This window comes from Lissotriton vulgaris, chromosome 9, assembly GCF_964263255.1.
Source record: "Lissotriton vulgaris chromosome 9, aLisVul1.2, whole genome shotgun sequence".
Classification (NCBI taxonomy): domain Eukaryota; kingdom Metazoa; phylum Chordata; class Amphibia; order Caudata; family Salamandridae; genus Lissotriton; species Lissotriton vulgaris.
In genome coordinates this window covers 1,051,038,874-1,051,051,226 of record NC_141697.1, presented here as the reverse complement: position 1 = coordinate 1,051,051,226, position 12,353 = coordinate 1,051,038,874, and the positions used below count along the sequence as shown (strand labels likewise).

The 12,353-nt window shown below is 40.6% G+C and overlaps 1 protein-coding gene across 22 annotated transcripts in view; it reads left to right on the top strand.

Moving 5' to 3' along the window:
• Nucleotides 1-12,353, top strand: part of IQSEC1 (IQ motif and Sec7 domain ArfGEF 1) — a 691,123-nt gene that overhangs the window by 568,546 nt on the left and 110,224 nt on the right. For all 22 annotated transcript variants that reach the window (XM_086938999.1, XM_086938992.1, XM_086938993.1 and 19 more), the window contains one exon: nucleotides 10,760-12,021. In XM_086938999.1, coding sequence (XP_086795125.1) covers nucleotides 10,760-12,021 — 1,262 coding nt within the window. The remainder of the gene's footprint in view (nucleotides 1-10,759; nucleotides 12,022-12,353) is intronic.

The following is a 12,353-nucleotide window of genomic DNA, read 5'->3' as shown; positions in this document are numbered from 1 at the left end:
GTCGCTCAGGGCTGACACGTCAGCAGGCCCCGCCCCGCAAGAGACCCACGCGCACACGCACTCCTTTCGCTTTTGTGCCCTCTGATCATCCGCTTTATATATATAAATAGTTCAAGCAGCTGCCGCGTGAGAATGGGACGGTTTCTGTTTAATTTTTTTTCCTTCAACGAATTGCCTTATGGAAACAATGGGAAGATGGAGACGATTATTTTTAACACTAAACCACAGGTTGGGAACTGCACGTAGACGAACTTTCATACTCCCCTCATGTTGGATTATAATGTTACTTTGGCACACTTGTAGACCAATCGGGAATCTTTGTCGAAGAGCCACTTTCCATGAGAACACAAGTGGATTATGTTTCTAAAATAGTTTCATTTGTCAGTTGCTGGCTCAGGGTGGTGGTAGCAGCATATTAAGTAAGTTTAATACACGTTTATTTATTGATGGACAACGGAAAATGATACGAGCAATAATGACGTAATTAATACAACGGAACTCAGGGCTTTAAGTGTAATGAAATAACTGCCGGAGGTTGGTCTCTCAAATGGGAGTGGCCTATGTAATTAAGAGCTAGGCTTAAACACATAAGCTAAAAATCTGTGCTTAGAATAGCGTCCCGCCCAACTGGTATTTTCAGCTTTCTGATCTTGCACCAAAATATATCACAACAACTGCCATACCTAAAACACACCAGGACTATTTGCCTTGTCAATGGTTAGTTGCGTAAGATAAATAAATAACAGCAATGACTTTGTTGGAAATATTATTTTAGGGTCAATCAAATCTGAAATGATGACACTGAAATATTATTTGTAACTAGTCTTTTAAAGTTATATTAAAGGGCGGTGAAAGGTGGTACTATTAATGCCTTAAGATTTTAAATTCACTCCAAGGGTGAACGTAAAAATGGACGGCCCGATGGATGCCCTTCTCAGCTCTTGGATTTTAGGTCTTGGCTCGACCGCGCATGCGCTATCTGTGGGCTTATAGGCTGCCCATTTACAGTAAACACCAGCATCGCTCTCATTTTCTTTTATGCCATTTGTAATGACATGCGAGCGTCATGCCCTCTTCTCGTGTTCGACCTTCCCATAGCGCATGGACCAAGTACATGTCTCCTTACACTGCTCCGGTTTGTGGAGATATTTTTTTAATTTTCACTGTTTTCAATCACTCCATTGGAGTACTTGTGTATTCAGGTCGTCTCCCTGTACACATACCACAAAAATGCATGCACGTTTACATAAACAAATGCATTTATTTAAAAAGTTGTTAAAACACAAACAGAGGCTGTCTCCATTTGGAGGATTGTTTTCATCTGTTAAGTAGTTGTAAAATGCAATCTGTAAGTCAGTAAATATTGTTTTTTCCAAGTTCGCTGTGCTGTGATCTTAAACTGCAACTTCACTTTTTCACTGTATTAAATGCATGAATATGTGCATATTAGTACAGTGGCTCTGAATAGCATGTCCTTGCGCCTCATTTATTTTCACTACAATGGCATAAACAAAGATATTCCATTTGATGCGATGTCCACTAATCAGTGAAGCCTTCCTGATAGTGGAGACTAGCTCCCTTAACCGAGGACTACCGCAACTGGCAAATGTTTTTAGGTCGAGCATTCGAGACCTCTTGTATATAGTTTAGTATATACTTATATGTGTATGTACTTTGTGGGCTCTGGAGATCAACCCTAGGACTTGTCTGCTTCCGCTTAGGGACTTTTTTTTCTGTTCAACTGCCTCTATTTAACTGCCTTGAAAGAAAACGACCAGCAAAGGTCAGTAAAATACCAGAATTGCTTTCTGCTTGTTCAACTGCCTCTATTTAACTTTCTTGATAAAAAACGACCACTACAGGTCAGTAAAATACCAGAATTGCTTTCAGCTGAAGGACTTTCTATTTTTTTTCTTCTGGCAACTGCCTCTATTTAACTTTCTTGATAAAAAACGACCAGCAGAGGTCAGTAAAATACCAGAATCACTTTAACATTCTCTAGATTCCAGTCCATAGAAATTGTCTTCCACAAGTACTCCTAGACAATAATATTTTTTTCAAATCTTGTATTTTCAGTGATATGACCTCCGAAGGACGTGATTTTATATTAAAAACAAAGGTTTGGACTATTCAATTTCCAACTGAAAGGCAATATTTCTCTCCATGTGTTTCCATACCTGGCGTGTCAACCAGTTTGGTGCTTACTTTCCCTCCATGTTAAAGAACAGAAGATGTTTCAGCACCCAGGCTAATGTGCTGCAATAGCTAAATGCATCTAAGGTCCCAAAGGCAAGACTGATTGCATTGCAAATGCTTATTATTACCTGTAGCGTGCAAGCGTTTTGAAGCACCCAGAAGCTTGGAGCTTGAATATTTAAATCTAGAATTGTACTTGGTACGCTGCGCTCCGTCAAAGTTCCTTTGAGAAATGTGGGACAGCCTCCCTAACACACACACATACCCTACTCTGCAGAATTTCTTTGGTTGAAGGGATGCCTATGCCTGACACAGCCAAGATCCTACTACCTAAGGACAGCAAGTGTGACCTTCCTTTCCTCAGTTCTCAATCGGCTGCATAGACTTGTATTTCCTGCAGCAACTCTCCATGTAGCGATGATAACTTGTGGACTGTCACACACAACACTGGACATCCTCCAGCAGAGTTCTCACTCCACCCACCTCCCTTTCACCCACTTTCCCCTCCATACCCTTTGAAAGCTCTGGCAGTAGAGAGAGACTACCAGACCAGCATGCTATAAATAAGTACAAAGTAAGATATAGTCCTTACCAAAGAGAGCTTGGAAGGGTTGACATGGAAGAGTTAAAGAAGGGTATGAGATGGGATTAAGTGGTTGGTCTTTTATTCAGAGTTAATTTCTGCCACTGCTGTATCTGCAGGGGTTTTTTGTTCTAACATATGTAAAAATATCCATTTAATATTCTTTTAGTTCTTGTTCTTAGCACAGATGCTCCCAGACCAACATTCTTCATGTCTTTGCCTAGTCCTCCCTTTTGGCAAGAACCAACACCAGCCCGTCATTTGCCCATCCCTTTGCCTACCTCCCAAGCGTTTTCCGAATCAAGCCAAATTGAGCCATACAAGGCATTTGTACAGCAATGCCTAGTATTTCTTTGCCATCTGGTGGTGCTCACTTTACAAATAGAACAACAAACGCCAGAATGCACAGTGCAATTTACAACTGTATGAGGCACTCAGATCTTGCATGCCGTCAGGAATGCAAAGTGGACCCCCTTCCGCACAACAGAGGCTGCTCTCACCTGCTAAGTTGTCCCATTCAAGGTATGAAGGGACCTCACAGTGACGTCACTTTTTTTTAATGTATTCTAGTACTTGTAGACATGTATGCTTTTTGGGTAAACCAGAACTATAAGCACCAGACTGCAAAGGGTAGTGGAGGGATAGATGAAATATTCGGCCTGCCTCTCTTTTTGTCTTTCCTTCTCTATGACATCTTCAGAGCTTCCACAGAACATATTGATGCCTATGCTGGCTCCCAAAGGACTCTCCTGATTTTTCAGATCTTTACATACACCCACTTACAAGTAGCACCATAGGGAATCCTCCAGGCTCCGGAGAAGTCACTGGACCTTTTCCACCATGCTCAGAATTAGAGTACTCTGTGAAATAGTCATTAACACATCATAGTCTTTTATAATTCAAGATGATGAGTCATTGAAGAGAGGTTAAGATAGTTTTAAAGAATTTTTTTCATTTTTCCATTTAGTAATTTACTGAAATAATGAAAGAAGGATTAGAAATCAGCAATTAAAATGTGTTCCATAGAGAAATCCAGTAAGCTAATTAAGGGACCTGTTTTAGATAAGAACCCATAAAGAATTCTAGTGGAAAAGAGCGATAAATGAAAATAGAACTTCTCATCAAGAGTAGTTCTTGGAAAACTCAACCGAGTTCCACACAATTACAGGAGCAACTGTTTTAGCCGCATCGCTGCTGCGGTGATTTTTGCGCTGTGCTGCAAATTACCATTTTGCTGTTGTCATGACGAGCTCAGCTCGTCATCAACACACGACACCCGTGGGTGATGACGAGCTGAGCTCGTCATCAGCATCAAAAGGGTTAAAATAGTGATCCGTGCAGTAGCATCAACCACAAACTGATCTAGGAATTACCATAAAATATCTAGAAGGAAATCCACTCTCCATGAAGAAGAGTCTTGGGTGGAGGAGAAATCCAGCAGAAAGACTACCGGATGGGAAAAGGGAAGTAGAGGTATGGTGTCTAACTAGCTTGGAGCACTTGATATTGTAACCTATCAATACATGCAACGCTCCTTCGGTGTCGCCAAAACTTGATATGCAATCAGAACAGCTCGTAAGGTGGTGTTGTCAGCCACAACATCATCTTATTTCCAATTTCCACAGTCTGCACTCCTGTCATCTGGCTTGTTAAATTTATTGAACAGATTTGTTAAATGAGGTATGGTTCCCATGAGAACCCTCTTGTTCTTATGGTTTCTTAAAGTCGATTATTCTTGGTGAAATGATCTAAAATGGGGTGAGAGGAAACTGAATGAACATATTAAAGTCAGCACTTTTCTAGGATGCCATCAATGCTAAGCTGTTGCACAGTGTATTTTGCTATGAGTAGAATTTGAAAAGAAAACCTCGGGCCTAGTCGCTACACAGGCAAAAGTATAGTTGCTTGGTGCAACATTTTTGAAAACGTGCAATTATAAATGAAGCATTTCTAATAATGCTTTTCGTGTCTACAGCTGTCACTGCTACAATATAATTCAGTTGAAATTATTTGTTTTCTTAAAGGTAAGTAAGTTGTTTCTAAACATGCATTTAATTTCTTTTAAATGTTCTAAATTGCATTTCTGATGTGCTAATATATATGTCTAAATCTAAATTTGTAGTCCTCTCTCTCACTTATAATGCTTTGGTCTCTATGTAGTCTGCACTCAAAAGTTCCTGCAAAGCACCTCCATTATTACTCTCACTGTGCATTTTTACAGCAGTCTGAATTCTTTACAGGACTCCCACAATGCGCCTCTACCCTGATTAGTAGTGCTCTGTGGAATTACAGTACTTAACAATATCTTTACTTGTATTGTGCGCTAGTATATGTGTACTGAAACATCTACAGAACCGTCACAAAGCCGACTTACTGTGCGTCAGAATTTCAGTACAGACTTGGTGTTCTTAAAAATTACTCTGGCACTGCGCATTATAGTGGGCTGTGAAGTAACTCCTCTTTCTGGTAAGATACTGAGTTACGATAATTTGTCTGCTGCAGACATCCCTCCTAAGAAGAGACAAGCAAATCAAATAAGAAATCAAAGAAATCCGATTTAGAGGGAAAAATTAGAGGCATTTTTAAAGAAAACAAAAATGGAGGGAACCCTGGCACGCGCTCTGTGTGGATCTAAAACGCTCATCTGGAGAGGGGAGCTGATGTGATATACAAAGTTGTATTCCAGTGTAAAATAGCTCTTTGAAACTTTCCTGTATTGAAAAGCATGGTAGGCATGTTATATACTACAACCACCACACTGAAATCCTTAAAACATATCACAATACCTCAGTACTTCGGACTGTCCTGCTCTGGACCCAGGTCAGACCACCCTATTCAGTGAAAACAGCATTGCATTGAGGACCATCTAAAACGGAATGCTGTAGCAATTAGTTCCTGAAAGACTTGAGCCTTTCTGGGCGATGGGACAGGGGTTCGTATCCATACCCGTCTGCATGCCACCTTCATGATCAGAGGAACATGTGATGTGCAGGTCCTGGTTAAGCCCTGTCCGACACTTTTTTTTTATTTTCCATTTTCTTTATAGGTTTGTCAGCTCCACACGACACATTCAGGTCTCATGTTCTCCTTTGCTGATTTTCAAAGGAGTATCTGCAAACCATACCCGCTTTCAGTGCGGTTTGGTTCTCTGCCAGTGCGTATTTTGTGTCCTCTTTTGTTTCGGATCTGGTGCCAGTCCTGAGGCACTTCCTCTTTGCATCTTGTTTCCTTTGTGCAGCCGCCGATTACTTTTCCAAATGTTGTGATTAAGTGCCCTGGAACTTAATTTCAGTAAGTATATCTAGTACTTGCATTTCAAATACGCAGAGGGGCACAGGGTTTTCCTTAGGAGCCTGCATCCGGCACTGCTAAAAGCCCTGATTGCCAGATATCAAGGCTGCCTAATCTTGACTCTACATCATACCTCATTCCTCTACCACCCTACAAATATCATTTCTTTATCTCAGTCTTGCAGGCATTTTTTTTATCACTGCTTTCTCCCTTTGTCGCTGTTTCCACATCTTTTTCTTCTTCCTTGTTTTGCCCTCTCTTATCCTGGGTCAATGTCTGATGCTGAAAAATCAGACCTAATCCCCAAAAATGAGTTATGATGGGCAACAATTGCAGCCGTTTGCACGTATTAGGGACAGGGTATACCAGATGCAGGAAATTAAAAAGTACTGTTATCATATTCTTACATGCAATGTGTAGTCCGTTTTTTATCTTGTCCCTGAGGGGCTGTGACAAATTGACCCACATGTGTTTGTGTTTAGTACAGCCGCACTGCATCTAATGCAATTAACGGATTTGTTGAATGAGGTTTTGCAACAGTGCACTCATTCATGACTATGGTTATGTCAATCTCTGGTACTCCTACTAGTGGTCGTGTGGCAGTCGGCAATGCAATACATGACCTCTCAATGCTGCTTATGTTTATAAATATGCTTTACTCTGAGAACTAAAGTATACTAAAAAATGATGGATGGAATGCTTGAATTATTCTCAGCCACTGGTAATCACTTTGGCCGCATTCTAATCCATCAATATTTTTCCCACGGTCTCACCCCAGTTTGGACCAAACTATATGCAAATTATTCTTGATATTGCTCTAATGGGAGCAGTCCAATCTGAAATTCCAAGCCAGGTCCTCTCTGAACTGGAACACAAGCAACAGAGAACCTGTTTCGCCCTAGTTATGGGCTCATCAAATGTATCTGGAAAATAATCTAGGCTGTTTAAAAAATTGCACTTTTTCGGTCCGGTTCTCCCTTTAAATACGGCAAACTAGTAAAAATGTTGGTGACAATGCTTCTCAATGCTTCTCAATTTCAGATATCTCCTTGCGTTTCGGCTTTCGCCTGCCATTCCATTTCTTTGGCTTTTCAAGCTCTTGGCAGTGAAGGATATATGGGATAAGGACAGGGATGATGGATATGTGTCATTCTCCTACTGCTGGGTCATGCATGGTTCTCGGCCTTTGTGTTCTGGCATCTCAGATCTTCCATTCAGCAAGGCGGTGTACTTCTCGCGAGCTCACCAGTCCGTCTTGCTCTGCCCACACCGGAGTCCTATATTCTTATGGCAGAACCTTCACAGAAAGACCCAGGCCTTATGCTGATGTTGCAGTGTATGCTCTGGGTGGAAGTGTTTGGGTTGGTATGAAGAACATATCTCCTCAGGTTTTTTAAGCAAGAGCAGTGCTGGCCAGATAGATCAGTTTGAGGGTGGGGTTTTAGCTTGAGATCATGGCAAAAGGCAGTAATTTCTGCTGTACCTTTCACTTCTGTTGTATTGGCAGATGACTTGTTGAACTGGGAATGATTAGGTTTAAGGGAAATTATTTAGTTGAGTGATCTTGCATCTGGATGACCATTTTTTTCTTTAGTTTGTGAGCTGGAGTTTTTTTTTTTTGATAGCACAGGTCTGGGGTCGTTTAAGCTTTACCCCCACTGCAGGACAGTTGTTGACCAAAAGGGGTATCATACAATTAAGAATTCCGCAAGTGTTGGAATACTACTAAGGGGTGAACCTGCGCTGCGGGCGGTAGTATGTCTGACGATGGTCATTTATTGGTGTGCTTTAGAAGAAGGATATATAGTCTGGTTCAAGGAACTATAGAGCAGGGCAAGAAAAAGCAGATTGGAGAGAACAGAGAGTTAGTTTGAGGAATTACGCTACTTCGCTTTTGGATGTGACTTGGTGGTTTGTGGGTTTGCGGTTCCTGGAAGGTTTTTGGGGTGTGGGGAGAGTTGGCTGTTAAATAAATGTGATGTATTAGTTGGACCGGGCTTACGGTTTATGAAAATGGTTAACGTTATTAATATGGCCTATTTAACTTTAAAATATCTGTGTTGCCACTTTAAAGTATCTGGGTTGCTGTATTTGTGCCGTCATGTTCGATGATTAGGGCTGTGGGTCAGTCATAGGCTAACAGTTTCACTTGCAGGTTTTCCTTTATGTGAGGGACTCGCTTAGTACACACAGCACTTTGTCTCCACACCTCAGTCCTGCTGTCTTTCTGGTTGACGGTTCTCGAGTTTCCAAAGTTGTTCTCTGATTTCCTCATGCTGTCCACCTTGATTTTTAGCTTCCTCTTATTTTTAAAAATATTTCTCAATCATTTCTGCTCTCTGACACTTTTAACAAGTCCAGTTTACCCTGCAGGAACCTTTGGGTTGACGTGCTATATTGCCCGGCCTTGTAAAAGTTTCAGCTTCCAGCAAATTTGAGAGTAGGCAGAGGTTTCCATAATTCTGGTCATCGTGTCTGATGACCTATTTCAGCTGCTTCTTGGCACAATTACAATTTTGTGGAGACACCCACTACATGAGAATTTGTACATTGTGTGAAGCTGTTGGCTGTGCGTGCTTTTTTTAATCAAACAGTGCTATATAGTTAGTTTTATGCCATTCAATGATTCTTTTCCTGGGTGAAAGTCAGTGTCACCATATTATACAGATGAGTTAGGGTGTGCAAAATGTGTATAATTTGCTTTCACGTAATGACCATAATACTTCAAAAATCAAAAAAAAATAAAGGAAACTGGCACATAGCTCTATATTTTAATATGAAATGGGCCTTCTCGTACAGATTGGTCAAGAAGTCGCATTTCACACTGAAAAAGACTGACACAAAAAACACAACTGCCACAAACAGCCGCTTGTATTCTGGCCAATTTTGTTGTTCCTCTGCTGACTCTAAAAAATAAAAAAAGTAGCGTGATGGCGTAATTTTATGAATTTCGCATAAAAAGCGTAATAAAGAATTCACAAAATTATGCTAGATTAAGCCAGAGTAAAATACATTTTATTGGACCTATAGATGAGTCTATAAAATAAACTTAAACATATATATATATATATTTTTTTTTTCTCCTATTTCATTAAACTGTTATTATTCCAATGGAAACCAATATGAAGCAAAAGTCTTCATACTTTGTGAAGCAGTTTGTAACGATAATATTTACTTCTTCTTCGTACAACGGTTTAGCCATCTCTACATGCTGTCAACTGCATTATTTTGTATTACTCAGTGATGCTCAAATTTCTTACGTCGAAATGGTGGAAGGCTGACATCGCCTTGCCAGGATTCATAGTTGCAACCTTCAATTTACATTAGATGTTAACATTGAGCATTCCGTTTGTTGAGCCGTCTAGGTGGTTGCAAGGAGGAGAAAAAATATATTACATTTTTAATACTTTCTGATTGTTTATATAAAAAAAAAGCTTTTATCTACGATTCCTCGTAAAAGCAATAAATAGGGTGTGTTGCAGCTAAATGCGTTAATGTCCTTCGCTACAAACTAGATTGATCCAATCTATAAAATTATACTTGGTAGACCTAAATTGTTTTATTACTACATAAGTATGCCAAAACGGACTACAATTGCACTGTAGTAAAAGCCCCCATCCCACCTCTGTGCAATTTGTATATTTTCTTAGTTTGTTTAGCTTTTGTCTATCATAAATGCTGGCCAGAGATGACTTGTGTGCCCTTCCTGCGCAAAAGTCAGCAGATTAACTGGTGGTAAGTAGAAAATGACTGGCCAGTAGGTACATTCACTGAATAGTGAGTTTTGAGGTAGACAATAATACAGGGCGAGAATCCTTGGATGTGCGCCTTGATTGGCGTAAAAATATTAGCCATTTATTGGTTGAATGGACTGAATGAATTAATTTGAAGTCTATTTTTCCTTTTTTGAACTGCCTACATTCAACTGTAGTTCATTGATTTATGATTGTCATCAAGTTTATACTTTTGACTCTGGTCTTTATGGAATTACGGATCATTTTTTCTTCGTAGTATGAATATTTGAGTGTAAATATATCAGAGCAATTCACTTTGTATAATACAACTAGTTATGTGTATGTGTATGTGTTTGTGTTGTAAATAATCGCGAATTGTAAATAATTGTATATAAGGTGTACAAAACGATAAGGTGTCCCTTTCATACATCAATACTTAAAAAAAGACAAAAAACAAATAAATAATAAAAGGGTTTGAGTGATATACCCGAACGAACCAGGAAGTCTCTTATGGTTTGTTCCCTCAAAAATAGAGGATTTAAGTAAGTGTGTGGCTGGCAATCTGTGTACTTAGTTGATTGATTTCTCAGCATCTTTCCTATCCAGTGCAGGGGGGGTTGGCTTTAAGCTCCTCTTTCTAGTTTGTCATCTACCGTACAGGATACAGGTCTGAACTGCTACCAAGGAGGCTGAAAAGTAGCTTTAGGAGAAACCTTCTTGTACTTTGGTCCAAATACAAAGTGCCACTGTCACCAGCTCCCGATAGAGGAGCAAGCCCTGATCAAGAGGTACCAATAGCACCACATTTGATTCTCAAATTGTTGCCAAAGACCCTTGGTTTAGAAATAAATCACTGCCTTCGAATGGATTAAATTATATATTGAATTCTTGTTGTTTCCTTTTATACATTACGTTTATGTTGTTAGTAATTTTTTCTTATCTTTTCTTTTTCTAGGTTGAAATGCTAGAACGCAAATATGGAGGCCGTCTCATAACTAGACATGCAGCGCGTACCATACAAACGGCATTCCGACAGTATCAGATGAACAAAAACTTTGAGCGGCTTCGAAGTTCTATGTCTGAAAATCGCATGTCCAGACGCATTGTGCTGTCCAATATGAGAATGCAGTTTTCCTTTGAAGGACCTGAGAAAGTCCATAGCTCCTACTTTGAAGGGAAGCAGGTGTCACTTTCCAATGATGGATCAAAACTTGGATCCATTGGTCCGCCAGAATGTGGCGATCATGGGGAACCAACAACAATGAAATCTCCTGCAGCATCCACTGATTTTGCAGATGCTATAACTGAGCTTGAGGATGCATTTTCCAGGCAGGTGAAATCTCTTGCTGAATCAATTGATGATGCACTAAACTGTCGGAGCCTGCACGCAGATGAGGGACAAGGGCAGGACCATGGGAGAAGCCTTGAAATGGAGCGTGAAAGTCATCGTCAGGTTAAGCCAACACACGGTGTTGATCACAGGAAACTTGATGAGATGACTGCGTCCTACAGTGATGTCACATTGTATATCGACGAGGAAGAGCTTTCGCCGCCGCTTCCTCTTTCCCAATCAGTAGATAGACCATCCAGCACAGAGTCCGACTTAAGGCTGCGATCAGTGAACTCTTCTCAGGAGTATTGGTCTATGACCCACAAGGACGATAAAGTAGACACTGACACAAGCTGTAGGAGTACCCCTTCTTTAGAGTGTCAAGAGCAGAGACTCAGAATGGATCACTTGCCATTGCTAACAATAGAACCTCCTAGTGACAGCTCAGTGGACTTGAGTGATCGGTCGGAACGAGGATCCTTAAAAAGACAAAATGCCTATGAAAGGGGATTGCCTAGTCAACATGGGAGTCCGAAACATATTTCACATGGTATTCCGACGAAGATGATTCCCCGGGAAGAGGAGCTACCGAGGCACCGGCCGAGGCCCATTGACAGTCACTTGATCATTAATGGAACTGCAAATAGACAAAGTAAGTCGGAGTCTGATTACTCTGACGGAGACAATGACAGTATCAATAGCACTTCGAATTCCAATGATACAATAAACTGCAGCTCCGAGTCTTCGTCCAGAGACAGTTTACGAGAGCAAACCCTGAGCAAGCAAACATATCACAAAGAAACTCGGAACAGCTGGGACTCGCCGGCATTCAGTAACGACATCATCAGGAAGAGGCACTATAGGATTGGTCTGAACCTTTTCAACAAGTAAGTCCAACTCCTTTCATTCCACACTGTTACAACTAAGGGCTGTCAGTGGATGAAATCCTATTAGCAGGAGTTTACACTTAGTCATTGCTCAGTCTCTACTGTGAGACTGATCTCAACCAGAAGTTAACTAAAGGCGGGTAGATGAAGCGTATATTGGTCTCACTGACTGTCATTGGTTGAAACTCTGGCCAATTTGTGTAGGGGTTTATATTGCAAGATAGTGTCCTACCTAACATTTGCATGTTTCATTAGTGGACTTTAAAGTAAAAGCAAAATGTCCTGGAGTACATCATTTCTGTGACATGTATGACCGCAGTAAGGAATCCATC